Raw genomic sequence first — 27954 nt, 5'->3', positions numbered from 1 at the left:
AGGGCGGGACTTGGCATGGCTATTGGCCAGGGCGGGCACAGGCTAGCGATATAATTGGTTGAGGAGAAGAGCACTGTGGTGGGGTCGGGACGGCGCGGCCTCAGCAGCTGCGGGAGACGGAAGTGGCTAGAGCGCGGCCTCGGAGGGTCGGGCGGACGCCGCCTGGGTGAGTCACCGTGCCCCTTGCACTGCGAACCTGGGAACCGCAGCGACCACGTCTTGCCCGGCTCCGCCTTGGCCCCCACCGTCTTTCCTGAGTCCCGCCTTCTGTCATTTGGGGCTCCGCCTCCGAGTCTTTAGGCTCCGCCCCTAGAACCTGGGCACCTGGGCTCCCTTGCCAACCTGGCCCGCCCCCCGGGACCAGATCTCCTAGGCCTGAAAACCCTGGGCCTCCCAGGCCTCATCCTTGTCCTTCCTACCCTCCCTTCGTTCCCTGGAGCTGCGTGCCAGTGGGCGGTGATGCGGCACCTCTGGCTTGCCTCTTGCGGGTTCCCCCATGAGGGAAAGTGGTCTAGGGAAGAGGGTACTGTGAACAGGGAGGTGGTCAGGACCACAGATGGAGGCTTTTATCCCCGCAGTCTCCCGTAGGGCTCTGCTGTACTGCCCCTGAGGATAGCAGCCATGAAGGAAAGTGTCAGTGAAACCTGGGCCTGGCTTCCTAAGTAAGCCTAGGAGGCTCCATCCTGAAATCCCTGTTACTTGGGCTCATTGGACTGATGCTGACTCCAAGGCCTGAATTGGCCTGATTCTATTCCTGTTGTGTGGGCTCCTCTCCATAACCTCCACCCAATTTGGTGTCAAGTACACTCAGCAGGACCTGTGCCTGTGCAGCCCTGCTGCCCTCTGATCACAGGTTGTGGTCCCCCCCGCCCCCCACTTGTCCCACTTTGGACTCTGCCCCCAGTAAACAGGTCAGGTAGGTACTACTCTGAGACTCAGAGACTGGCAAAACATTCCTGTGGATTCATGCCCCTTCAGCCACTGCCACTTTGCCCAAAGATTCAGGGCCCAAAATGAGCCCCAGTTGGGCAGCCTTTGTCTCTTCAGAGTTGGCAGTTCTGCTGCCCCACAAAGAAGTATTCTACCTCTGCATCTGGGAATCAGGACTCCTGAGTTCTGGTGAATAATCTTGGATGACACTCATTCCTGCTCCAGAACCTCGTGGCTGACTTTATGCCCTGCAGGATCACTTGTTGCTTTCTCCCTATGTAGCTCCCATTGCCTCTCTCTGGTATGGTGACTTGTGGAGAGACCAGGGTCTCTGCGAGGGAGAATAATATGTTGTAGAGGTCAGAGGTAGATGGGTAGCATTTGTTGATTCTATAGTAATGTTGATGGGGCTCTTTACTTTTATGTTCCTCTGTCTTCTTACAGTGAGAAGCAGGCAGCCAGGACCCTTGCCACGGTAGAATGGTGAGTACTCTTTCTTTTCTCAGGCCATTGTGTTTTCTGTAATCCCTGTGTCTTTCTCTGTGAAGCTGCCCCACCTCTCCTAGACCTTGAGCTCCAGGCTACCCTGTTCAGCTCCTAAACAGGTTCATCTGCCCTGGAGATAAATTAGGGTTTCTTCAGATTGCAAAACATTAGCCAGTATTCAGCACTGGGACTGGAAGCTTCTAGAGATCTTTTCTGTGCTTCACACTTTCCTCACACTACCTGCCCACACTGGCTCTATTAACCCTTCACAACAGCCTTCCTCTTTTTTTCTTGTGTCCCTGGTAGGATCTCCGTGTTCTGGTCTGAAAAGCCAGGCCTTCTTTATCTCAGGATCCTTGGACTTCTGGTGGGTCCTTTGAATATTGTGGATGCTATTTCAGGAGTGACTCCACCAAAACTGTGGGGCTTCTTCAGCTCCAGGGTGCTGCTGTTAAGCCACTACAGGTGACAGCTGACTGAATATCTATCAGGATAGCATCTTCAGGGTGCCCAGAATATCACTAGAGGTAGTTTACAATGATCCTGTGAATTTTCCATTAATTGTAACTGCCCTTCTCTCACCCTAAGTCCAGGGAACACCATAATTCCTGAGAGCTAGGAGGAGGCAGTGAGATGTGTAAGGCCTAGAGAGCTTTAGGCCCTGGCTCAGACCAGGCCCTTAACCTGGTGGTATCTCTTCAGTTTCTTTTAGGTGTCCCTTGTGCTTAGCGGCAGGTTAAAGAATTCAGTAGATGAGAGGATTTCCTCCTTCCCTCCCTTCCTTCCATAGACATGTGGATTTGGTGTGTGCATTATTGGTTCGGTCTCTTCTCAGAAAGCCTGCTGGTTTGGGCCCCCACCAACAGATTGCTCCTCTTTTCTCTTCTGGGATACCGTGAAAAGAGCATTGGCTTCAGAGTCAGCTTCATCTAATTTCAAATCCTAGCACACCACTTAGGTAAATTGCATATTTTCTCTCTAAGCTTAAGTCTCACTAGTAAGACAGGATAAGGTTTACTTCTTGAGGGGTTGAAAAGTTTTAGTGAGATAATGTTAGAAACTGCCTGGCTCATTGTAGATGCTTAATAAAATGTCAGGTTTTCTTTTATCCCTCCCTTCTCCCCCAGACAAGACAAAAGCCCTGGTGTCTGAAAGTTACCAGGTGCAGGAAGTTTGGGGTTCCAGCGAGCTCCCTCTGTGACTCTTGGTGATATTTTGAGCCCCTTCTTCCTGCTCCTTATTCCTTGGCCCTCTACCCAACTCTCTCTACTCCCCTGCTCCTGAGTTTCAAGTTTCGTTTTTGTATAACTTCTGTGGTCCATACTTCCAGCTCTTCTCTTTCTCAGACTAAGAAATCCTTTCTCCTTGAAGAAGGACTTTCTTACCCAGAGATCAGAATGTGAAACAAGGGAGAGATGGAGCTGAAGGAGTTGGGTTTGGTAGGGGTATTGGACTAAAAAGCTCATTTCCCTTTCCAGGAGCGTGGAATGACTAACCTGGCACCATTCTAAGGGGAAAGAAGGGTTTAGCCAAGTCACAGGATTGAAGGACCCTGATGGGCAGGGGCATGGTGGGTAGTGGTTTTGGAGTGAAAGGAGGAAGCAAATGGGTTGTGGGTAGGTGAGCTCCACCTTGGGATCCAGAGCAGTGTCGGGGGAACTTAGAGAGGAGGGGAGGGCATGGGGATGGGTTTCTAAGAGGGCATGGGGTGGCCCACCTGGGAAAAAGGTAAATGAGAAGATGTAGGCGGTCTTGTTTTCTGCTCCAGGCCGTCTATCTGGGTGGTCCCATAGCCCAGATTCCTGAAAGCCCCTAAAGGTCCCTGGAGTGGGGTACGCCCTCGGACAAGGCCCAGGGTCCGCAGGGAGGGAGGAGCCTGGGGCTGTGGGTGTGGCTCGCGGAGTCGCCCCGCCCCTGCCTCCGCCTTCCCGCCGCGTCCCGGGCTCTCCCCTCGCCCCGCTCCCCTCCCTTCCGCGCTCGTGCTGGAGGGCGGAGCTGGGCCCGCTCCATTGTGAAAAGGAGGGGAGAGGCGTGCGGGAGCCGTGCTGAGGGCCCGCCACCAGCGCCCTCACCTCCTGGCCGCCGCGGCTGCACCTGGCAGTCCCCGCAGCCGGGATGCGGCGGGCGCCCGGGGCTGGCGGGCAGCGCAGCGGCTCCGGGGGCATGTGCGCTGGCCCAGACCGCCCGTGACCATGAGCCTGACCGCCCGCGTCTCCTGCTCCATGCTTAGCTGCTTCGTAAGTGCTCACTCTGCCTTTGGGTGCCTAGGAGACCAACGCTTGCTTGCGCCCACAGCCTCGCCCAGGGTCAGCCCTCGATTTCAGCCCATCCCCCTTCCCAAGGCCCCTGGCCCGACCCCGAACATTTAAGGGCAGGGAAGGTGGGTTAACTCTTTTATTTCTTGGACTTGCTTCAATCTTTGGGTGCCGGGGATGGTCGAATACCAGGAATGGAAATTCTGTGGTCCATCCCGGCCCCGCAGCCACTGCCCTTGACTGCAGATCTCCAGGCCCCGCCCTGCGGGGGTACATCCCTTTACCTCCGCCTCTCCATCTTGGTCCCACCCGCTGTATCCTTGCTTGGGGATGTGGGATGTGGCCAGTAGGCTGCATGGGATGTTAGCGGGGCTGGTCAGCGAGCAAGGGATGTTCTGTGAGCTGGCTCGGGGCTCCAGTCCCTTCTCTCTTCCACCACTCCATCCCTCACCTGACATGCCAGCCTTTTCTCCTTGACTGTCCCCCGGACAGCCTCTCTTCTCCATCTTCCCTGCCTCTGCAGGGTTCCTTACCTCTGCATCATTCCCGGTCCTCCCCTCCTCCCGCGCTGGCTGATGCTCCTTCCCAGCTTCCCCCATCTGTCCTCTCAGCTGTCCCCCCCTTCCCCGTGGGTGTCTGCCAGACCTCCTCTCTCTCTCTCTCCCCTGGCTGTCCTTGGGTCTCCTGGCTCCTCCCAGGCCTGTGGATCCCCTCGGGTCCCCTCCCTGGTGGTTGGGTGGGGAGTTCCTTTTTCTTGCCGTGGGTATTCCTCAGGAATTCCCTTCTGATTAGCAGGCAGACCAGGTTACTTGGCAGGTAATGGGGGCTTGTCAGCAGTGTGGGCCTAACAAGAAGATAAACCCAGCTCCCAAACACATCTTCCTTTTGAAAGCATCAGTGAAGGCCCTCTAGAGGCGTGGGACTGAATCCCCCCACCCACTCCTCTTTGTCTCCCTCACCCACCAGATTGAAGCTTCAGTGGCTACAGGGGCCTGATTTCCCTCCTCTCTATAACCAGCTACCACACCTGGCTCCTTTTCCTCAGGACAGAACTTTCCCATCCCCATTCCTGCCTTACCCTTACATGGGTCTAAGGAAAAGAGTCTTTGTTTTTCTTAGTTTTCTCTCCTCCATTTTTGAAATGTTGGTTGTATAGGAGAGTCCCTCTTTGAAGAGTGCAGGTTCCCAATTCCTCCTGGGGCCTCACTCTTTCTTTAGGCTTAATAGGCTTGAGTACTCTCTCCATTTCACCCTTACCTGTCTCCAACCAAGGCAGATCTCTTTTCCCTCCTCTGGTGACCAGAACGTTTAGAGGTGTGTGTGTGATTGTCTGTGAATTTCTCGGCGGGGGAGAGGAGCAGAATGAACCTCATGGGCTAAGCAGAGCTTGGTGACTTAGAACTGTGGCCTTCCTACAGGGTGAGGAGGGCCCCCCCAGCCTGGAGTACATCCAAGCCAAGGATCTGTTCCCCCCCAAGGAACTAGTGAAGGAGGAGGAGAATCTTCAGGTAAGGAGGAGTTGGGAGCCAGGATAGATGGGGCTTCCTGCCCAGTTAAAAAAACATCCTCCCTTCCCCCAAATATCTTCAAGGGGATCTGGTACCGGAGCTCTGGCTTCCTGCTCTGTGGTTTCTGGAGGAGGAGGGTTTGTCTGTGTATCCTGGAGCTGTTGGCCCCAGGGAAGGAAAGGCAGCTTTCCCCTGCAGCTGCTGCCTGGTGCTCTCACTGTGGAGAGTACTCTCCTCTCCTGCCTTGGTCCACCATTTCCAGAGCTTTTCCAGAGAGGATTCCACAGAGCAGGGGCTGTAGAGGAGGATGAGGCAGGCGGTCACTCACTTCTGGACTGAGGCTTTCTCTGCCCCTTGACAGGTCCCCTTCACAGTGCTGCAGGGTGAGGGAGTAGAGTTCCTGGGCCGGGCAGCCGATGCCCTCATTGCCATCTCTAACTACCGGCTGCATATCAAATTCAAGGACTCTGTCATCAACGTGAGTTTCTGTATTGTTCTCCTACCCCTAAGCTAAAATCCCTGTGAAGTTCAAGGTGGGATTATTCCAAAGCTCTCCTTGATCATGTCTTTAAAAAAGTTGAAGGCTGGGCGTGGTGGCTCATGCCTGTAATCCCAGCACTTTGGGAGGCCAAGGCAGGCGGATCACTTGAGGTCAGGAGTTCAAGACCAGCCTGGCCAACACAGTAAAACTCTGTTTCTACTAAAAATACAAAAATTAGCCGGGCTTGGTGATGTGCACCTGTGGTTCCAACTACTTGGGAGACTGAGGTACAGGAATTGCTTGAACCCAGGAGTCAGACGTTGCAGTGAGCCGAGATTGTGCCACTGCACTCCAGCCTGGGCAACAGAGTGAGACGATGCCTCAAAAAATAAAAAATATATAAAAAGTTGGGGTTCCCTTCTCTTTCTCTCTGACCTCATGTTTTCCGGCCTTATTTTCCTAGCTATAGCTCTGTTTCTGGCTCATTCTCTTTTCTCCTGTCTTCCCATTATTCTATTACTGGCCCTTCTAGGGAGCATGGTGGCATTGTTGGAAGAGCACAGGCTTTGGAGTCAGCCAAACCTGGGCTCTTTTCTTGCATTGCCACTCACCAGCTGGGTGACCATGGTCAAGTCACCTAACTGAGGCTTGATTTTTCTCCTCAATAATATGGGCTGAAAACACCTGCCATGCAGGGTTATTGGGATCATTAATTGGGATCACATATGCGGAGTACTTTGTCCAGTTACCAGGTGCTTAACAGGCCCTCAGTAAATGTCAGTTTCCTTCCTGCTATTGATACATCAGTGCCTAGGCTGGGGTGAGGGTAAGGAGTGGTGCCCAGTGAAGGGTCTGAGCTTTAGTTTGCCCTTCCTCTAAAGGTCCCCCTCCGGATGATTGATAGTGTGGAGAGCCGTGATATGTTCCAGTTGCACATTTCCTGCAAGGACTCCAAAGTGGTCAGGTGAGAACCACGGGGCCTCATGCAGGTCCTCTGACACTAGTCTCATCCAGATCTCTGTGCTGCAGGGTTTCTCTGGTGCAAGAGAGGAAAGATCCTACCTCACTTTCCCCAGTCAGAGGAAAAGGTGAAGACCATGTTCTGGGTTGGGATCTTGACCTGAAAAAATGGGGGTAATGCTTAGTTCATGGAGTCATTGGAAGGATTACGTGAGATAATGTGTGTGAAAGCACTGAGGACAGTATCTGGCACAGAGCACTCACATTATTGGTTTATTTATTCATTTGATATACATGTATTGAATACCCTATTCAATGCTAGACTGTTTTAAGTCCTGGGGATACAGCAAGGAACAAATAGACAAAATTTTCTCTTCTCGGAGAGCTTACATCCCAATGAGGAGATACCATCAGGAAGTAATAAGTAAAATTTGTGAAATGATAATAAGTGTAAAGGAAAAAAATAAAGCAGGGAAAGGGAATATGGAGTGCTATGAGGGTGAAGATTATAAAATAAAGTAATCAGGGCAGTATACACCTGTAATCCCAGCACTTCAGGAGGCTAAGGTGGGAGGGTCGCTTCAGCTTAGGAGTTCAAGATCAGCATGGGCAACGTGGCAAGACCTTGTTTCTACTAAAAGCAGAAAAAATTTGCCAGGTGTGGTGATATATGCTTGTAGTCCCAGCTACTCAAAAGGCTGAGATGGGAGGATCTCTTGAGCCCGAGAAGTCGAGGCTGCAGTGAGCTGTGATTACATCACTGTACTCCAGCTTGGGTGACAGAGTGAGACCCTGTCTCAAAACAAAACAAAAGTGATCAGAGAAGCTGCACCAAAAAGGTGGCATTTGAGTCAAGACCTGAAGAAAGTGACCTTGTGGGTATTTTGGGGAAGAGTGTGCCAGAGAGAGAGAATGGCAAGTGGAAAGGCCCTGAGGTGGGTGTGTACCTGCACACTGGAAGACTGGCAGGGAGTCTGGTGTGGCTGGAGTAGAGTGCATGTGGGTGAGGGTGGTGGGTTACAAGATCTGAGAGCAAAGTGGGGTGTCAGACAGTTTGGGTGTCATGATGACTGGCTTTTACTTTGACAGAACAGAAACCACTGGAGGATTTTGAGCAAAGGAGTGATGTGATCTGATTAATGTTTCATATTAAGACTATATTGAGACTAGATGAAAGAGAATGGGGGCAAGAGCAAAAGCAGAAACGGGGAGGCTAGTTAGGAAGCCATTGCGGTTACCCAGGTGAGAGATCATGGCAGCCTGTCTGAGGCGGTAGCAGCCGAAGTGGTGAGAAGCAGTCAGATTCTGGGTGTAGTTTGAAGGTGGAGATGAGAAGATTTGCTGACAGATTGAAAATGAAAGAAAGGAATCTGGGATGACTCTGAGGTTCATTAAAAGGATAACCAGTTTAGAGCCTACCGTGTGCTCAGGTGTATGGGGGATTTAGAAGGAACATTCACATTGCCCTTCCCTTCAAGGAGGCTAAAGTCTAGCTGCTGGAAGAAGACTTAACATGTGGCAATATGCTATGAAAAGATATGTTGCTTAGTACTCCAAGCAGGCCAGGCGTGGTGGCACATGCCTGTAATGCCAGTACTTTGGGAGGCTGAGGTGGGAGGATTGCCTGAGCCCAGGAATTCAAGATTAGCCTGGGCAATGTAGAGAGACCCCATCTCTACAAAAAATTTAAAAAGTTAGCCAGATGTGGTGGTGCACAATTACTGTGCACCTCGACCCAGGAGGTCAAGGCTGCAGGGAGCTGTGATCATACTACTATATTCCAGCCTGGATGACAGAGCAAGAACAAGACCCTGTCTCCAAAAAAAAAAAAAAAAAAAGTATATATATATATTTATTTATTCCAAGCACATTAAGAATCAAGAGAGGAAGGAGTTTCTGGAATAGAGTTGGTTAGGAAGGCTTAAGGAAGAAGTGAGATTAAAACTATCTTCAAAGCATCAGTAGGATGTGGCTAGGCAGAGAGGAGACATTATCAAGCAGAAGATAAAAACCAAGGAGATGGGAAGGATGTGAGCAGGACTTCCCACCTGAAGCAGAAGGTTTGAGTTAGGGAGTCATGGGAGATAACACTGGTCCGTTAGGGTAGGGACAAGGAGTGCAGATGTTCAGGGCCATGTGGTAGCATTTAGATTTCATATGAGAGGTGGTAGGGCCCCAGTTGAGAGAATAAATATGCCTCAAATACAGGAGTTCTTGGGAAGAGAATTATCACAAGAGACAACTTCTGTTGGGTCTAGGCCAGTGTCCCTGGTTCCCCCACCCTGGGTCCCCACTGCCTTACCTGCTGCTTTGCAGCCTCCTCTCCTCACAGCCGTCCTGTGGCTTTTGACCCTGATAGCCCCATGGCACAATTGCACTTTGCCTCATCCAGGCCTGTGGCTTCTTGCCTGGCAGGTGCCACTTCTCCACTTTCAAGCAGTGCCAAGAGTGGCTGTCACGGCTAAGCCGAGCCACAGCAAGACCTGCCAAGCCTGAGGACCTCTTTGCCTTTGCCTACCATGCCTGGTGCCTGGGGCTGACCGAGGAGGACCAGCACACTCACTTGTGTCAGCCAGGTGAGGCCAATCTGTTTGCTTTGGGAGGCTGCTTCTTACCCCTTGGTTCTCATCCCTCCTCCACCCCTGCACATTGGTGCTCTGGGAAGCTAACCACCATGGGGGCTCTGTTGCAGGTGAGCACATACGATGTCGGCAGGAGGCGGAGCTCGTGAGGATGGGCTTTGACCTGCAGAATGTCTGGAGAGTCTCACACATCAACAGCAACTACAAGTGAGAGGGTTGGGGGACCAAAACACCTTCCACACCACACCACTTCCATGTTTGGGTAAAGCATGGTGGGCACAGCTCCTGAGTCTGTGAGGGAGGAAGGCTCCTGGTTTTTCTTCCCACAAAGCAATCCCCAGGAATCTTGTCATCACATGTCTTAGACCCAGTTCGGTGACTCCCACTTGGTCTCTTCTCAGATTGTGCCCCAGTTACCCCCAGAAGCTGCTGGTTCCTGTGTGGATCACTGACAAAGAGCTGGAGAATGTGGCTTCCTTCCGCTCCTGGAAGCGGATCCCCGTGGTTGTGTATAGGTGAGGCAATGGGGCTGGGAAGTAGGGAGGCCATTTCTTATGCAACAAGGAAAGAGTCAAAATTGGAGGTTTTGGGTAACCTGGTTGACTGGGAATTGACACTCTATGGGGAAGTATGAAATAAGTTTAAAACAAAAACTATCTTAGTTTTTTTCTCCTAAGAATAAGGCTATTAGGAAGTTTATTCATTCCCCCCCCTTTTTTAGAGTGGGGTGTGTGTGTGTGTGTGTGTGTGTGTGTATAAAACACTGCATTAGTACGGGGGTTGGCAAACTGGCCTGCAGACCAAATCTGGCTTATAACCTATTATATAAAACGGCTTGTAAGCTGTGAGTGGTTTTTACATTTTTAAAGAGCTATTTTAAAAGAAAGCAAACATAAGAATATATGACAGAAACTGGTTGTGACCCACAAAGCCAAAAATTTGTTGTCTGGTTTTTTACTGAAAATGTTTGCTGATGCCTGCACTAGAATATTGTAGCTAAAATAGAGTGCAATAGGGAGTAACCATGAAGTTTGGAATTGTTCCTGTTCTTGGCTCAGCCAGGCCTTGTTCTCCTGCTGGGTGTCTGTACCTGGAGCAGCTGCTGTGCGATGTGATGAGTCAAGGTCACCTTGAGCATACAGAGCCCATTTGAGGAAATATGTGTGATGGTGCTTTATAAACTGTGAAGCCCACTAGTGATGTTGGGGCTTTTGGTTGCTCTTATGACCTGGATGAGTTGGTAGCCCCTGCTGACTCTAGAGACTTTTGTCTAACCCCCTGAGGTAGGCTGCTGGAGGCTTTGAATGCCAAGGGCATTACGGTTTCTTCTGTTTTGTCAGACACTTGCGCAATGGGGCTGCTATCGCCCGCTGCAGCCAGCCGGAGATCAGCTGGTGGGGCTGGCGCAATGCTGATGATGAGTACCTGGTCACGTCCATTGCTAAAGCCTGTGCCCTGGACCCAGGGACAAGGGCCAATGGGGGCTCCCTCAGCATCGGGAATGATACCAGCGAGGCGTGTGATGCTGACTTTGGTAAGGTGTGGTTGATGCTAACCTCCCAGGGAGCAGGCCCCCTCCTGCTTCATTGGCTCCCAGGGAGTCCCCAGTGAGAGTCTGGGAAGATGACAGCACACAGGGTGCTGGGGTCCCTGCCTTGTCGGAAGCTGTGGGGTGCGAGGGGTCTCTAGTTTCATGTTCTGCCTTCTGAGAGGGAGTACCAGAGGGCCATTGGGAGGATGGGTGGCTGGCTGACTCAGGGGCTCCTCCCTGCTGTGTGTTTAGATTCCTCTCTGACTGCATGCTCTGGAGTGGAGAGCACAGCAGCCCCCCAGAAGCTGCTGATCCTGGATGCACGATCCTACACGGCAGCAGTGGCTAACCGGGCCAAGGGTGGAGGCTGTGAATGTGAAGGTATTGCTGTTATCCCAGTGTTTGCAGCCAGCCCGTGCTCTGGATGGCTTTGGTGAGGAGGGGGTTGTGGGCCCATTGTATGGTGGAAAGAACCCAAACGAACTGGCTTGGAATCACTACTTTTCTACCTACTAGCTATGGCGATGACTATGCTGAAGGTGCTTAATCTGTCCAAGCTTTATTTTCTCTTCTATAAGAAGGGGATGTTACAAACCTTGCAAAATTTTTGGGACGATCAGAAGTTGCATATGTAGGCCAGGCACGGTGGCTCGTGCCTGTAATCCCAACACTTTGGGAGGTGGAGGCAGGTGGATCGCTTGAGCTTAGGAGTTCGAGACCAGCTTGGGCAATATGACAAAACCCTGTCTCTATCAAAAACACAAAAAATTAGCTGGGCGTGGTGGTGCATGCCTGTGGTCCCATCCCAGCCACTCAGGAGACTGAGGCATGAGAATCGCTTGACCCTGGGAGGCAGAGGTTGCACTGAGCTGATATTGTGCCACTGCACTCCAGCCTGGGTGACCATGAAACCCTGTCTCAAAAAAGAAAAAGAAGTTATGTAAAATTATTGGCACAGAGCTGCTACTGTTTATTGAGAATTTATTATATATTGTCTTTCTAAGTACTACTATCATCGGTCATTACTGTTACTATTACTAGTATATGGCACCTGAGTCTCCAGAAATAAAAGTGTGATTCTGATTTCAAGATTGTATTTAGTTTCCATCCTGGAGTTCTCTGTCCTCCAGGGAAGCTTTGTCCATCAGGGCCACTCTCGTCCTGGATGCCTGTTCCCAGGACTTGCTTATACGTCTCACTCTCCTGTCATGTCTACAGAGTACTATCCCAACTGTGAGGTCGTGTTCATGGGAATGGCCAACATCCATGCCATCCGGAACAGCTTTCAGTATCTCCGGGCTGTGTGTAGCCAGATGCCAGATCCTAGCAAGTAGGTGTTCCCTGCTCGCATTCCCTCCAGTCTCATTCCTTACCTAGTACCTCTACTTCTTGGGAGATCAGATGGGGAGATGAGATGTTTGGAGAGCAGGAGATCTGAGGGCCTGGGTAGAGCTGGGTGCCGTGAGCTAGTTCCAAGAACCCTTCCTCTTCTCAGCCAACACTTTGGCGTGGTCACAGGACATTGGATTCCTTTTGTTTGGATCAGTTGTTCTACTCAAAGAACACAGAGAACTGGGGAGAGAAAATGGCTGAGTGTGCATGTGATGCTTCCCAGTTCCTCGTCTGATCCTCAGAAGCTCTTATCTGCTGCAGATCCTGTCTTCCCTACCTTCCTGCTAGATACCTCTTGGCGAAAAGGCCATGGGATGGACCTCTTGGTTTCAGTTCTCACTGGGGACTTCGTTGGGTGCGGCTGGCTGTGGGTGGTGGAGAGACTGTTGTGGCCTCAGCACCCTTGGTGACCGACTTGATTTCTGCTCTTGTGTAGCTGGTTGTCGGCACTAGAGAGTACCAAATGGCTGCAGCACTTGTCGGTGATGCTAAAAGCAGCTGTGCTGGTGGCTAATACAGTAGACCGGGAAGGCCGGCCTGTGCTGGTACACTGCTCAGATGGCTGGGACCGCACACCGCAGATCGTAGCCCTGGCCAAAATATTACTGGACCCATATTACAGGACATTGGAGGTATTGAGATGAATTGGGTGGGAAGATCAGAGGGAATGTGGGAGGAGGGAAGTTGTTGAGCCCTTTGGATCTGTCCTGGGGATCTTTCAGTAGAGGACATTGGTGGCTCTTTTTTTCTTTTTTTTCAATTCCCAAATGCTTGGAAAATTGGTGGCTTTGAGTCCTCTTCTAGGTCCAGTCCTATTTTTCTTTGAAGCTGCCAGCTCCCTGTTTTGGGCAGTTCCCAAGAGGGTAGCGCATCAGCATTTCCTGAGAAGCCCTATGTTTGAACAGTTTCTTTTTTTGCAGGGCTTCCAAGTGTTAGTGGAATCGGACTGGCTGGATTTTGGGCACAAGTTTGGAGATCGCTGTGGCCACCAAGAGAATGTGGAGGACCAAAACGAACAATGCCCTGTGTTCCTCCAGTGGCTTGATTCTGTTCATCAGTTGCTTAAGCAGTTCCCCTGCCTGTTTGAATTTAATGAAGCATTCCTGGTAAGTCCTAAACCCTGTGACAAGGAGGATGTGGGGAATGTCAGCCTGAGGACTCCAGGTGCAAGCTCTCTCTGCCTTCCAGGTAAAACTGGTGCAACACACATACTCCTGCCTCTACGGCACATTCCTGGCCAACAACCCCTGTGAGCGAGAGAAGCGCAACATCTACAAGCGGACCTGCTCTGTGTGGGCACTCCTTCGTGCTGGCAATAAAAACTTTCATAACTTCCTCTATACGCCCAGCTCAGACATGGTGAGTCTGAGCCCTTTTCTTATAGGTGCTATTTAGAAACCTATAGGGAGAAGGGGCTGAATCAGTAGGGAAAATATACAGTCAAAGGTTTAGAGAAAAAAGGGATCAGGAACTCTTCACAAAGCACTAGTATTGAGCTGCTTCCCTAGGTCCTGCATCCTGTTTGTCATGTCCGGGCCCTGCACCTCTGGACAGCTGTTTATCTGCCAGCATCATCTCCATGCACACTTGGGGAGGAAAGCATGGATCTTTACCTTTCCCCAGTGGCCCAGAGCCAGGAGTTCTCTGGCCGCTCTCTGGACAGGTAAGAAAAGCCCTTCTTCCTTTCTCCTCTCTCCACTAGAAGGGCAGTAACTGCTTCCCATCTCATCTAAATGTTGTTCTCTTTCTTTTTTTTTTTCTTTTTTGAGATGGAATCTCGCTCTGTCGCCCAGGCTGGAGTACAGTGGCTCACTGCAACCTCCATTTCCTGGGTTCAAGCTATTCTGCCTCAGCCTCCCGAGTAGCTGGGATTACAGGAGCCCACCACCATGCCCAGCCAATTTTTTGTATTTTTAGTGGAGATGGGGTTTCATCATGTCGGCCAGGCTGATCTCGAACTCCTGACCTCAGATGATCCACCCACTTCAGCCTCCCAAAGTGCTGGGATTACAGACGTGAGCCACCGTGCCTGGCTTCTTTCTGAAATATTTAAAAGCAACTTCTTGAGTAATTTGCAGGAAAAACTTGGCCCAGCATGGTAGCTAGCCTGGAGTGTACTCTGTTTTCAAGGTCCTCTGAAGATAAGGTTGGATACTTTCTTTCCTGGAGGAGCTGCTATCACCCTGTGTGATAAACCCAAGCATGGGAGAGAACAAAACAGAAAGTACTATTTTAGGAAGGTTTGTGAGAACGCTCTTGATTTTTGTTCACTGGTACAGGGAATGGGGAGCTTGCTATATTAGTAGCAACCTTTGTTGTGTCCAGCATTAGTTTCCAGAAACATCTGACTCTCAGCGAAATGGGTTCCCAGCAGGGGATGGCCTTTATGTTACTTCCTCAGAAAAAGGCTAGAATTTAAAGGGGAGACATAAAATTAGTTATTTTCTGGCTGAACGTTCAGGGGGAAGTGAAATGAGGGTTGGTTAAATTATGAGAGTAGTACATGTTTCATGTTTTTAAAAAAAATAGTCAAAACGATGTAAAAGTAGAAAATGAAAATCTCTCCTTAAGATCCTTGTCCTGACAGGTGTCCAGTGTTAACACTTGGCACGTGTCTTTCCAAATGTTTACTTCTATATGGACAAATCCACACTCTTACACGCTTATATGAAAATATTTTTTATAAACAAAATCAGAATATTTTTACATACCCTTTTTACTTTTTTGCATATTTTGCAAATTGTTTTTCCCACTTTGTATTAGATTGTCTTCTCATAACAGCACATATAAAACTCCTTTATTGTTTTTATTGGGTTCAGAGTAGTCAAAAATTTATATAACCAGATTACTATTCATCATTTAAGTAATTTCCTTTTTTTTTTTTTTTATCATACAGGGAGTGCTTTAGTGACATCCTTATTTATATAACTTTTTTTAAAATTGTAAAATACAGGTCAGGCATGGTGGCTCATGCCTATAATCCTAGCACTTTGGGAGGCTAAGGTGGGTGGATCACCTGAGGTCAGGAGTTTGAGACCAGCCTGGCCAACATGGTAAAACCCTGTCTCTAAAAATTACAAAAATTAGCTGGGCGTGCTGGCACATGCCTGTAATCCCAGGTACTCTGGAGGCTGAGGCATGAAAAACTCTTGAACCTGGTGGGTGGAGATTGTAGTGAGCTGAGATGGCGACACCGCACTCCAGCCTGGGTGATAAAGTGAGGCTCAGTCTCAAAAAAAAAAAGGAAAATTGTAAAATACACATGGTATTTGCCATCTATACCATTTTAAGTATATAGTTTAGTAGGGTTACTTTTTTTTCTTTTTTTAAAGATAGAGTTTTGCTCTGTTGCCCAGGCTGGAGTGCAATGGCATAATCTCAGCTCACTGCAACTTCTGCCTCCTGTGTTCAAGTGATTCTCCTGCCCCAGCCTCCAGAGTAGCTGGGATTACAGGCATGTGTCACCACCCCTGGCTAATTTTTGAATTTTAGTAGAAATGGGGGTTTACCATGTTGGTCATGCTGGTCTCGAACTCCTGACCCCAAGTGATTCATCCACCTCGACCTCCCAAAATGTTGGGATTATAGGTGTAAGCCCCTGTGCCCGGCTAGTAGGGTTACTTTGTATGCATACTTTTGCATTTGTGCTAGTATTTTTGCCAGATAAATGAAAATACTGTGCCCAAGGGTATATACATTTCAAATTTTGATATTTGTTTATTGGCTGAGAGCTTTTTTTTTTTTTTTTTTTAAGAGACAGGGTATTGCTCTGTCACTCAGGCTGGAGTGCAGTGGCACAATTATAGCTTACTGTAACCTCAAACTCCTGAGCTCAAGTAATCCTTGTGTTTCAGCCTCCCAAGTAGCTAATTAGCTCATTAGGCATGTGCCAATTTTTATTTTTTGTAGAGACAGACGCTGTTGCCCAGGTTAGTCTTAAACTCCTAGCCTCGAGTGATCTTCCTGCCTTGGTCTCCCAAAGCACTGGAATTACAGGTGTGAGCCATCATGCCCAGCCTTGCTGAAAGTTTTTAAAGTTAAAATATAACTTATGTTTTTGGTTGAATATTATAAAGGAAAACAAAAAAAACCCAGCATCCCAAATTATTGGTTTTAGGGTCCTTTGAAGTAAGTCAATTGTGAGAGAACCATGATAGGTTTTAGGAATTCAGTGATTTTTTTCTCCTTCCCCAAACTATGCAGAATTTGGCTATAGGCTTATAGGTTTACTTTTCCTGGGAGAGGGGCCACAACTTTTAATTAAATTTTTAATAAGCTCTGTGACCCATTTAATAATCATTGTGTTAACTTAGTATCTGATTTATCAATTCAACAAATGTTTCTTTAATACTTACAAGTTGCCTATTATTGTACTAGGCTTTGTGGGCTACACCAAAGAAATAAAAGATATTGGTTCTACTTTCAAGATAATTTTAAGCTGTAAGATAAGACATAGAACAACTAGAGAACAATTTTAAGTCAACATCTAAGCAAATAAGAATGTGGGTTGTGCAGGCTAGGCATGGTGGCTCACGCCTGTAATCCCAGCACTTTGAGAGGCCAAGGTGCACAGATTGCTTGAGCCCAGGAGTTTGAGACCAGCCTGGGCAACATGGTGAAACCCCACCTCTACAAAAAGTACGAAAATTAGCCAGGCATGGTGGCGTGCACCCGTGTTCCCAGCTGCTTAGTGAGCTGAGGCAGGAGGATCGTTTGAGCACAGGAGGTCGAGACTACAGTGAGCTGTGACCTTGCCACGGCACTCCAGCCTGGATGACAGAGTGAGAACTTGTCTCAAAAAAAAAGTAATGTGTGCAGTTCAAAGCTTTAGAGAAATGAGATGTTTTTTAAAAGGGTCATTTGGTGGCTGTTTTATTCAGGAAATTTTCATGAAGGACCAGAAAAGAACTGTGGGTATTTTTGTGCTCCATGTATCTGGCTTAGAACCTGGCGTATAATAAGTAAATTTAAATAAATTTACTAAAGTAAAAATTAAAACTGGACAAACAAATGAATGAAATAAAGGGAGTTGTGAGCTTAATAACAAGGTTAGTGGAGAGGGTTCAAGTGATTTTCCTGCCTCAGTCTCTTGAGTAGCTAAAATTACAGGCATGTGCCACCATGCCTGGCTAATTTTTGTATTTGTAGTAGAGACAGGGTTTCATCATATTGGCCAGGCTGGTCTCGAACTCCTGACCTCAAGTGATTCGCTCACCTTGGCCTCCCAAAGTGCTAGGATTGTAGGTGTGAGCCACTGCGCCTGTTCGAGAGGTAGTTTTTTTAAAAAAAGAACCTCTGCAGCTGACAGGGATTGAGAGGAGGCTATTTTAAGGAGTAGAGAGAAATATAGGACAGGTCATTGAGGGCATTGAAGGCTTTAAACATTACGATGAAGAGTTTATTTTGATTCAGTTATCAATAGGAAGTCATTGTAGGAAGTCATTGTGATTTGCTGACAGTGGGATCCTTGGAGAACTAATCAGTGAGTACAGGGTAGCTGGAGGCACAGAGACCAGCCAGCACTGCTGTAGTAGTTCAGATATGAGGGGAAGAGTCCCTGGCAAAGAGAAAGGATTAAATTCAGATGCACTGTGGAGAAACCATTAGCAGGCTACAGAATTGATTGAAAGTTGGAGAGTAGAAGTAAAAGTACTTTGAGTCTGAAGTATCTGAGCTTAGAAAGTAGGAGAATATTGTAACACTATAACAGAGATTGAAAATTTGAGAAGACAAGCCAGTTTTGGGAGAAAGTGGAGGTATAGGGAAATTGGGATTGAAATATTAGTTGACAGCAAAGAAGGAGGTGTGTTGTAGGCAGCTCAAGACGGAGAGTGGATTTTGAGATACAACTGATATAAAGATTTTAAAGGAAATGGTCTCTGTAACAACTGACCTGACTTAACTTTGATTCTGCCTTTCCCTAGATCAACAATGTCCTACTGTCTTTCTTCTTCCATTAAAGTCAAACACATTCTTCTATTCCCATCTCAAATTCTACCTTTTTGTATAGCCTTCCCTGACCACCTAGCTGGATGAGCTCTCTCTTCTTGTTCTTAACTCAGGTATTATTATCTCTGTCAACATTGCTGATTAACCTTTGGTACACATAGGAATGAGTTGTGGAGGATGGCAGAATGTCGTTATTTGAATTTGGATGAAGAGCACATGAGAGTTACTTATATTCTTTTTGTTGTTGTTTGAGACAGAATCTCGCTCTGTCGCCCAGGCTGGAATGCAGTGGTGCGATCTCGGCTCACTGCAACCTCTACCTTTTGCCTCCCAGGCTCAAGTGATTCTCATGCCTCAGCCTCCCAAATAGGAGCTGGGTTTACAGGTGTGCACCACCACGCCCAGCTACTTTTTGTATTTTTAGTAGAGATGGGATTTCACCATGTTGGCCACACTGGTCTCAAACTACTGGCCTCAAGAGATCTGCCTGCCTCGACCTTCCAAAGTGTTGAGATCACAGACGTGGGCCACTGTGTCCAGCCATATTCTTTACTTCTTTTGTATGCTTGAAAATTTCCATAATAAAAAGTAAAATGAAAAGAAAGAAGTCAGCTGTGGTACTTAAAAGAATACAGATGCCTAGGCCTCACTCTTGGCCATTCTTATTCAGTAGGTCTTAGGTGGGCCCTGGTTGTCTGGATGTCTAAGAAGATCCACCAAGATGCCTGATATATATCATGTATTGAATTTTGCTGGTCTATTTCATTCAATTGGCATCTAACAGTGGAAACTTGATGTTAGATTTTAAGCTCATTCATTCATTTCTCAAGTCATTTGCCCCTGGTACTGTGCTAGGTGCTGGGGATTCAAATAAGACAGAGTCCTGCCATCAAGACACTTCAGTAGAAGGAATTAAGTAAGTCAGCAGTAAAGTGCAATAATGTGTTACAGGAAGTACTGAGCAATGCACTTGATGTGGATTCTTTTGTTTAATCTTCATAATAGCTTTAAGAGGTAGGTACTTTAACCTTGAGTCCATAGATGACGGATCTGAGGCTTAGAGAAGTTAAAGTAACACAACAAAGAAGTTGTTAATTTGGGATTTGAGCCCTGCCTATGGGACTCCAGGGACTATAATTATAACCACTGCTTTTGCCTTCCTGGAATTTCATACCATTAAAAAAAATCAAAATTGGTCACAAAAGTTAGATCAAATATGTATAAAACATTTATTTTAAGTTTCAAAAACCAATGACTTAAAATAAGCCGCATTATAACTCTGCCTTTGGGGGATTTTTCTGCATGGGCTGAACTGACTGAGCCATCTAAAAATAGGAGGCCAGTGAAGCCTCTACTGTTTCCCTGGTGAATTTCCCTCAAGTTTTCATTGCTCTAAGGACTTTGAACTGCATTAATAATCAGGATGGTCATTCCTGAAAATGTCCCTTACCCATCTGGTATATACAAATGCCTCTAGAATTCTGAGGACTATATACCAGGGGAAGTTTCCATGGGGCCTTGGGAATCAGGAGCACACCGCTGCTAAGTGGTTATCAAGAGCAGCGTTGTGGGAATTGTGTTGTCTAAAAGTTGGAGGTTGTTATGTTTGTGGTTGGTTGCCTATATTTTGAATTCTCATAGCATCTCTACAAGGTATGATTTATTATCATCATTGTATAAAGGGAGAGACCAAGTATCTGAGAGGTTAATTTGCTTATTTGTAGTCATGTAGCTAATCAGTGTCAGAGCCAATATTGTGTAGCTCCAAAACCCATCTTCTTTCCATTTTACTGTGATGGAGGCAGTGGGACATGGGGTTTGAGTCTTAGGTATAGTCTTGGCTGGAATAGTAGATTCAGAAGGCAGCAGCACAGAAGGCAGCTGAAACCACTGTAGTGGTTAAGATTGCCTAGCGAGACTGGTAGGTTGAGTGCTGACAAAAGCCGAGGACAGATTTTTGGGTTCCAGACGACAGGGTCCGTATCTTATGCTTTTTTTGTAGAGTAAACTTTCAGGGAACATTGGTTATTTGTAATCTTAAATGTCACTATTTCTAAACTCTGGCTTTGATATTGCTCCATTGACTCAATTCCATATATTGTATTTTAAGTGCCCATCTGACCTGGAGGTGTTGTGTTTGTCATTCCAGATTACCTAAAACCAGATCCATGGATGATCTTCTTTCTGCCTGTGACACAAGCAGCCCCCTGACTCGTACATCCAGTGACCCTAACCTGAATAACCACTGTCAGGAGGTCAGGGTGGGCCTGGAGCCCTGGCACAGCCATCCTGAGGGATCAGAGACAGCCTTTGTGGACTCTGGGGTAGGAGGTCCTCAGCAGACTGTAGAAGTGGGTCTTTCTCCTCCTCTGTCCAGCAGCCAGAAAGACTACTTGAGCAATAAATCTTTCAAGAGTCACAAAAGCTGTTCTCTAAGTTACAAACTGCTTAATACCACAGTGCCTCGGGAAATGAAGAGCAACACCTCTGATCCTGAGATCAAAGTCCTAAAAGAGACTAAGGGACCAGCTTCAGACCCTCCTGCCCAGGATGAGCTGGGTAGGACTTTAGATGGCACAGGGGAGCCACCTGAACATTGTCCTGAAACAGAAGCTGTCAGTGTACTCTCCAAGGTCATTTCTAACAAGTGTGATAGAGTTTTTAATTTTCCTGAGTCTTCCCAGGACTCTTCTACAGGTGCGCCCCAACAGGCCCAGCCAGACTCCAAGCTAGGTGTGCCCTCCACATGTGCTGTTGATCACAGCCTCAGCACCCTTTGCAACCCACTGAGTGCTGCCTGCCAAATTCCTCTAGACCCAAGTGCTGACTTCCTCAGCCAAGACCCCTCAGAGTCTGTGGCAAGTATCTCCCACCAGGAACAACTGAATTCTGTGCCGGATCTGATTCATGGGGAGGAAGACACTGGTAAAAGAGGAAATAATAGGAATGGGCAGTTATTGGAAAATCCTCGCTTTGGGAAAATGCCATTGGAATTGGTCCGGAAGCCAATTTCTCAGAGCCAGATCAGTGAGTTCTCTTTTCTAGGGTCCAACTGGGACAGCTTCCAAGGGATGGTGACTTCATTCCCAAGTGGGGAGGCCACCCCTCGGCGGCTGCTTTCCTATGGCTGTTGTAGCAAGAGGCCAAACAGTAAGCAGATGTGGGCCACGGGGCCCTGCTTTGGGGGCCAGTGGGCTCAGAGAGAAGGTGTGAAGTCACCTGTCTGTTCTAGTCATTCCAATGGACATTGTACTGGCCCAGGAGGAAAGAACCGGATGTGGTTGTCCAGTCACCCAAAGCAAGTCTCTAGCACAAAGCCCGTTCCACTGAGCTGCCCTTCTCCAGTGCCTCCTCTCTATTTGGATGATGATGGACTCCCCTTTCCCACGGATGTGATCCAGCATAGGTTACGGCAAATTGAAGCAGGGTACAAGCAAGAGGTGGAGCAGCTACGTCGACAGGTGCGTGAGCTTCAGATGAGGCTGGATATCCGTCACTGCTGTGCCCCTCCAGCAGAGCCCCCCATGGACTATGAGGATGATTTTGTAAGTAGTCACCAACTGCCATACACCCATTGTTTAGTTTGTTCATCCAGCATTCCCTGCATTCAGCATTTATTTGTTGGGTACTTGCTGTGTGCCACTGACTTAGGTGCCTGGTCTATAGGATGAAAAACAAGCAATTAGGATGATGTTTTAAGTGCTATGATTGAGGAGGCATCAGGTGTTATAGGGCTGGAGTGGAGTGAAACATCAAGGCAGGCTTTCTTGAGAAGGTAATGCTTGAGCTGAGTGCTGAAGAATGTGTGATATTTAGCTAGGTAGACAGTGAAAAGGAAACACCATTTGCAGAAGCTTGGTGGCAATAAGTACTCCAATGATATGGCTTAAAAGGATGGGACATGCGAGTGTATATGTGTACATGCATGCATACACACACTGGGGCTATTAGAGACAGTCAGATAGAGTGGTGGGAGGTGACATTGGAGAAGTAGATGGAGATTAGAAGGGTCAGCTTGAGTGCCCTTCTTATTTGGATTTTACCCTTAAGGGAATAAAATTTTAGGCCAGTGCATAATATGATCAGAGCTGTACTTAAAAGAAAATGACGCTTGCAACAGTGTACAGTTTTAATGAGGCAGTTGAGACCCAGATTGGGAGGCTGGTAAGGTAATTTTGGAATAATCCAGGGGAGAGATGAGGACCATCTAGGCTGTGCAGTGTTGGGCAGCCTCAGGTTCTGGCACTGTGGTTCTTGGGGAGCTTCCGGGAACCAGCTTCCTCCCTGTGGTACCTTGCCATCTACACAGACACTTTCCTTCCTTCTGTTAAGGTGCTCCTCACTTGCCTGCTTCTCACTTCTCTGGTACTTTAAACAATAGTCAGCAAACTTTTTTTTAAAGGGCCAAAGAATAATTACTTTAGGTTTTGTGGGCCATACCATCTATGTTGCAACTATTCACCTCTGCTATTGTGCAAAAGGAGCCATAGCCCTGGCACAGTGGCCCACACCTGTAGTGTTAGGACTTTTGTAAGGCCGAGGTGGGTGGACCGCTTGAGCCAAGGAGTTTGAGACCAGCCTAGGCAGTGTGGCGAAACCCTGTCTCTACAAAAATTACAAAAAATTAGCTGGATGTCATGGTGGATGCCTGTGGTCCCAACTACTCGGGAGGCTGAAGTGGGAGGATCGCTTGAGTCCAGGATGTCAAGGCTACAGTGAGCTGTGATCATGCCACTGCATTCCAGCCTGGGCAAAAGAGTGAGACCTTGTCTCAAAAACAAAATAAAAAGCAGCCATAGATAGTATGTAAACGAATGAATGCAGCTGTGTTCCAACAAAACTTGATTTACAGAAACAGGCAGTGGGCTGGATTTGGCCCATGGGCCATAGTTTGCCAACTCTTGGTTTAGAATGTAACAAAAGAGAGAGTCTTAAATTGGTAAGGGTATAGGTCTGAAGCCACAATACTAGGCTCAAATCCCAGCTTACTACATATCAGCTCTTAACTTTCTCTGTGGCTTCATTTTCTTATTTGTAAAATGGGAATATTAGTAGTATATGTTGTAAGACTGTCATGAGAGATTAAATAAGTTCATGTAGGTAATGCATTTAGCACAGTACCTGACACATGGTAAACAGTGTTAGCGATGATGAAGATAATGTTGATGTCTTTGCCCTTTCATCAGACATGTTTGAAGGAGTCAGATGGCAGTGATACTGAGGATTTTGGCTCTGATCACAGTGAAGACTGTCTTTCAGAAGCAAGCTGGGAACCTGTTGATAAGAAAGAGACTGAGGTATGTTTGGGTAAATATGTGGTTGGTACTTATGTAAGCCATTGAGTCATCATGATATTTCCCAGAGATGAGTGGCATGCTGTAGACTGAGCTCTCCCCTAGAGGAATGTCAGCCTGGTAGGCAAGTGGTAGCCAGTTAGGAAGATAAGCCTTGTCACTTTCTCCTGGGGTGCTTTCCTTGTTGCAGTGTTGCTCTTCCATTCTGTCAACAAGGACCTAGAATGTTTCCTTGTACCTTCTATTAGGTGACTCGCTGGGTTCCAGACCATATGGCATCACACTGCTATAACTGTGATTGTGAATTCTGGTTGGCCAAACGAAGACACCATTGCAGGTAAGTTGTTTTATATGATTTAGTCTGACTCAAAAACCAGTGCAATTCATATGTATAGAACTAAGTGGAATTAGCCTGGAAATGGATACCTCTTTATAGAAACTATATTTGTGGTTGGGCGCGGTGGCTCATGCCTCTAATCCCAGCACTTTGGGAGACCGAGGCGGGTAGATCACAAGGTCAAGAGATTGAGACCATCCTGGCCAACATGGTGAAACCCTGTCTCTACTAAAATACAAAAATCAGCCGGGCGCTGTGGCTCACGCCTGTAATCCCAGGTCTTAGGGAGGCAGAGGTGGGAGGATAGCTTGAGCACAGGAGTTCGAGACCTGCCTGGGCAATATAGTGAGATCCCGTTCTCCACAAAAAGGAAAAAAACAAAAAGACAAAAATTAGCTGGGCATGGTGGTGCGTGCCTGTAGTCCCAGCTACTTAGGAGGCTAAGGCAGGAGAATTGCTTGAACCTGGGAGGTGGAGGTTGCAGTGAGCCGAGATCACGCCATTGCACTCTAGCCTGGCGCTTAGCGACAGAGCGAGACTCTGTTTAAAAAAAAAAAAAGAACTATGTTTGTCCCCAACTTTTCACTTACTATCATTCTCAGTATATCGGCATTTCTTAATATTAATTAATTAATTTTTTATTAGAGATGGCGTTTCGTATGTTGCTCAGGCTAGTCTCAAACTCCTGGCCTCAAGCAATTCTACCACTTCAGCCTACCAAAGTGCAGGAATTACCGGTGTGAGTCACCGTGCCTGGCCAGTATATCGGCATTTCTGATGAACTCTTCCCTCTTTGTGCTTTGGCAGAAATTGTGGGAATGTATTTTGTGCCGCATGCTGCCACCAGAAGCTGCCCATTCCTGATCAGCAACTCTATGACCCAGTTCTCGTCTGTAACTCATGTTTCGAACACATTCAAGTCTCTCGTGCCAGGGAACTCATGAGCCAACATCTGAAGAAACCCATCGCGACAGCTTCCAGCTGAATGCTGGGGAGACAACCTGTCCAATTTTAGCAGGTTGAAGGGAGGATCTGCTTCAGTTGTAGTTTGGAAGGTTCCTTGGTGTGGCTCATGAAAACACAGAGCTCAAAGATACCATCTTGAGAAATCCTCCTTGGTATCATGAAACTGGAGCAGAGGAATTCCAATTTGGCAGGAGGTCCTCTACTGGTGAGACCCCTCACCTTGGGGTAATGGTCCTAATCCAGACCCAGGGTCTGGAAGCTTCATGTTGAGTTGGTGACTCCAGCTTCTTTCTCCTGGAGGTCACAAGATAATGATTGCATAGATGTTGCCTGGTGCAAAGTGCCCCAAACAGCAATAGAAAGGCATATGTATAACCAAACTCCAAGTGATAACCAGACCCATCTCTCCTCCACCTTGACAAAAGCAGATTATAGTATACAAGATTGGAATTCCTGTCCTATTTGAGATGAACTATATCCTGTACCTCTGTGCTCTGTGTCTGTGCATGAAGGCTCAGTCTTTAGAGGCACTCCCTCTAGTTGCATTAGTACTGTCTTTCCATGGAGTTTGAAGACTGGTTCAGCAAGTGGAGGTTTCAATGTATTTTTCAGTTGGCTCATCAGCCAGCATCGGTAAATATTCAGTTTAGGGGGACAGTTTTAGGGAGCGAGACATTTTTGGGAGCAGAGGAAAACTGCTGATGTTCGGTCCTGGCAAACATTGAGTTATTTTGAGCTATGAAGGCAGTCGTCTCTGTTACACAGTGGCAGCTCTTGCATTATGCACTGTGAAGAATGAGAAGGGAAAAGCAAAAATTATCCTTGTGAAATATCTGTTGACTGTTCCCTACCCTTTGCACCTGACTTTTCCTAGTTGTCCTGGTGCTAACACAGGAGCTACACCTTGATCCTCTCCTGGCATGAAAATAAAGGTTTTTGTTGTTGTTCCATTGCCCACTCCCTGATGTTGTCTTTCCCTTGGCTGCTGCCTCCTCTGGGTCACACTGCTTCTTATCCTGAACACTTGACACCTCAAGGGTAGAATTTAGCATTTGGTTTTTACCTCCTAGCATATGCTGTTTGGTATGTGAGGGTTTCAGTACAAATGCTGCTGTCTATTAATGTGCACTTAACAATGGAACCCAAACAGAAGAGAATAAAGCCTTGATACCAAAATTGGGAGAGAACGTGTCCATTTGGACCAAACGTTGTTGGTTTTTAAAAAATTTTATTTCGTTTTTTTCATCTTAATATGTACCAGTGGCACTTAACCAAAAGATACAGTGATATAGCCATGTATTGTGGGCGGGACAGATACAGTCTCCTTGGCCTATAATGAAACCACTAGGACTTTATACATTTTCCTTAATTTGTTGACATATAAATGGTAAATTACATTTAGGCTTATCCTGTTTTGAAATGATGATAGTCATCTTTCTCACTGCTACTTTCATGTTGCTTTCTAGAAAACAGCATTTCATTCCAAAATAACTAGGATCTGCATTTAGAACAAGAATCATTATTTGTCCTGACCTTTTCAGTCCTACAGAGAAGCATCTGTGGTTCTTTTGTACTTGCCATAGATGTAACCTAAAAAGTTTTGGGGTATTTAGGTCAGCCTAGTGGAACTTTTTTTTTTCATTTAAATGGAGCTGTATAATGGAGATTTTGTGTCTGCAAAATTCCTGAGATCATTGAAAAAGTAACAAGCTATTCCTTGTTTCTGATACATAAAATTATTTTAAGCATTTTCTTAGTCATTAAGACTTACTGCCAGTTGTGAGTGGCTTTTTAATTAACCTGACTTTCATTGCACTTCACTCTGCTTGTTTTCAAGGGGAGTAAGATTGGTAACATTTGGGGAGACTATATCTGTCTACTTAGTGTGGCTGTTTTGAGGGACTGTCTCATCAGTGAACAAACTGCATGGCCTTGGAGAGACTCTGGGCTCTTGGCTCAGATGTGTTCATCAAATACTCCTTTCAGAGCTGTTGTGGGTGTAAGTGATATGATGTGGCCAAAAATCCAAACCGTGCAGTTGCGTTGTGACAAACATGCAATGTGCTGTAAAAATTCAATACAGTTTAAATAAAATCTCTATATTAGTGCTGCTTTGTTGAGTCTTTTTATTTCCATTTCTAAGAAAACTTAATTTTCACTCTTTGACCATGAGAAGAGTAGAACATTGTACCCCTTTCTACCAGCAATTTCCTATTTATTTATTTAGAGATGGAGTCTCACTCTGTCACCCAGTCTGGAGTGCAGTGGTGCGATCTCGGCTCGCTGCAGCCTCTGCCTTCTGGATTTAAGCGGTTCTCCTGCCTCAGCCTCCTGAGTAGCTGGGACTACAGGTGCGCTACCACACTGGCTAATTTTTGTATTTTTAGTAGAGATGGGGGTTCACCATACTGGTCTGGCTAGTCTCGAACTCTTGGGCTCAAGCAATCCACCCAGCTTAGCCTCCCCAAGTGTTTGGATTATAGGCAGGAGCCACTGCGCCCAGCCAATTTCCATTTTCAAATGAACCTCTATTTTTTAATCAGCACAGCTCTGGTTATATTCTTATTTATTGATTGGCTAGGAATCGATTCTTATGGATACCGTAGAATTCTATCCCATCTTTATTTCTCTTTAATGTCTAAAATGCCACCAGCTGGTTGAGCAGGCACACAATAGTACTTAGATTCTCGTGATTCCCTCCTCCCAGGCACCTCAGTTCTCATCTAACCTTGAGTAAATTGTCTCGAGCAAAATGCTGACCTAAGAGAGTATATCGTAAAAGATACAAGATGCTACTATCTAACAGGTGAATTCGTTTACTCAAGATACATATACTTCCAGCAGCACCATTTTTGTTTGGAGAGATGAGCAGTTCTACGGTTTACTACAGGCCAGGCCCTTTGGTCCCCAGAATGACCGACTCTGCTGCCCAACGCACACTTTCTCTGCATTCCAAGTCCCCCGCTCGCTGACCGGGTGGAAAAACACACCTCTTGGTATTCCACGGTGGATAACTGGGCTTCTGTCTTCGCAGGACTTAGAACGCCCCGGCGGGCAGCCTTCCCGGCGTGAAGTCGGGAACGCCTAGCGCAAGATGCTCCTGCCCGGGTGCCGCAGGCTTCTGGCGGGCCAGGCCGGGGCGCGCGGCCGCCGAGGGGGAGGTGACCGCGCTGCGCGGCGGGAACTCGAGGCCCCATTGGCCGCGCTGGGAGGCGCCGCGGGGCCTCGTGCGCCAACCGTCCCGGGTTCGCGGCGGCCGGGCGCCGGCAGGAGCGGACAGGGC

At 47.4% G+C, this 27954-nt stretch overlaps 1 protein-coding gene across 4 annotated transcripts; it reads left to right on the top strand.

Moving 5' to 3' along the window:
* The first annotated feature begins 85 nt into the window (after nucleotides 1-85).
* MTMR4 (myotubularin related protein 4) lies at nucleotides 86-26783 on the top strand. Of its 4 annotated transcripts, none has more exons than XM_021674686.2 (19): nucleotides 86-166; nucleotides 1375-1413; nucleotides 5090-5179; nucleotides 5541-5657; nucleotides 6542-6624; nucleotides 9036-9196; nucleotides 9313-9409; nucleotides 9604-9717; nucleotides 10543-10736; nucleotides 10986-11114; nucleotides 11952-12063; nucleotides 12562-12757; nucleotides 13046-13231; nucleotides 13314-13484; nucleotides 13634-13788; nucleotides 20224-21619; nucleotides 23261-23371; nucleotides 23617-23705; nucleotides 24513-26783. In XM_021674686.2, the coding sequence occupies exons 2-19, from the start codon at nucleotides 1411-1413 to the stop codon at nucleotides 24688-24690; spliced, it is 3582 nt and encodes a 1193-aa protein (XP_021530361.1). In that variant the 5' UTR covers nucleotides 86-166; nucleotides 1375-1410; the 3' UTR covers nucleotides 24691-26783. The 4 variants fall into 4 exon arrangements, with proteins under 4 accessions (XP_021530361.1, XP_021530362.1, XP_021530363.1 ...); XM_021674687.2 differs by lacking the exon at nucleotides 86-166 and adding an exon at nucleotides 866-1119 and having other exon boundaries at nucleotides 24513-25128; XM_021674688.2 differs by lacking the exon at nucleotides 86-166 and adding an exon at nucleotides 866-1231 and having other exon boundaries at nucleotides 24513-25128.
* The last annotated feature ends 1171 nt before the right edge of the window (nucleotides 26784-27954 follow it).

The sequence above is a fragment of the Aotus nancymaae genome, unplaced genomic scaffold (genome assembly GCF_030222135.1).
Source record: "Aotus nancymaae isolate 86718 unplaced genomic scaffold, 86718_ANA_hifiasm-v0.15.2.pri h1tg000018l, whole genome shotgun sequence".
In the NCBI taxonomy this organism is placed as follows: domain Eukaryota; kingdom Metazoa; phylum Chordata; class Mammalia; order Primates; family Aotidae; genus Aotus; species Aotus nancymaae.
The sequence above is the reverse complement of the archived record's forward strand: the minus strand, read 5'-3'. Positions and strand labels throughout refer to the sequence as shown.

Excerpts from the sequence above, each read along its gene's own strand:
- MTMR4 (XM_021674685.2), top strand. The coding sequence starts at position 3,609 with ATGAGCCTGACCGCCCGCGTCTCCTGCTCCATGCTTAGCTGCTTC. Across the intron at positions 9,718-10,542 it reads ATCCCCGTGGTTGTGTATAG|ACACTTGCGCAATGGGGCTG; the intron begins GTGAGGCAATGG and ends CTGTTTTGTCAG. Across the intron at positions 10,737-10,985 it reads GGCGTGTGATGCTGACTTTG|ATTCCTCTCTGACTGCATGC; the intron begins GTAAGGTGTGGT and ends CTGTGTGTTTAG.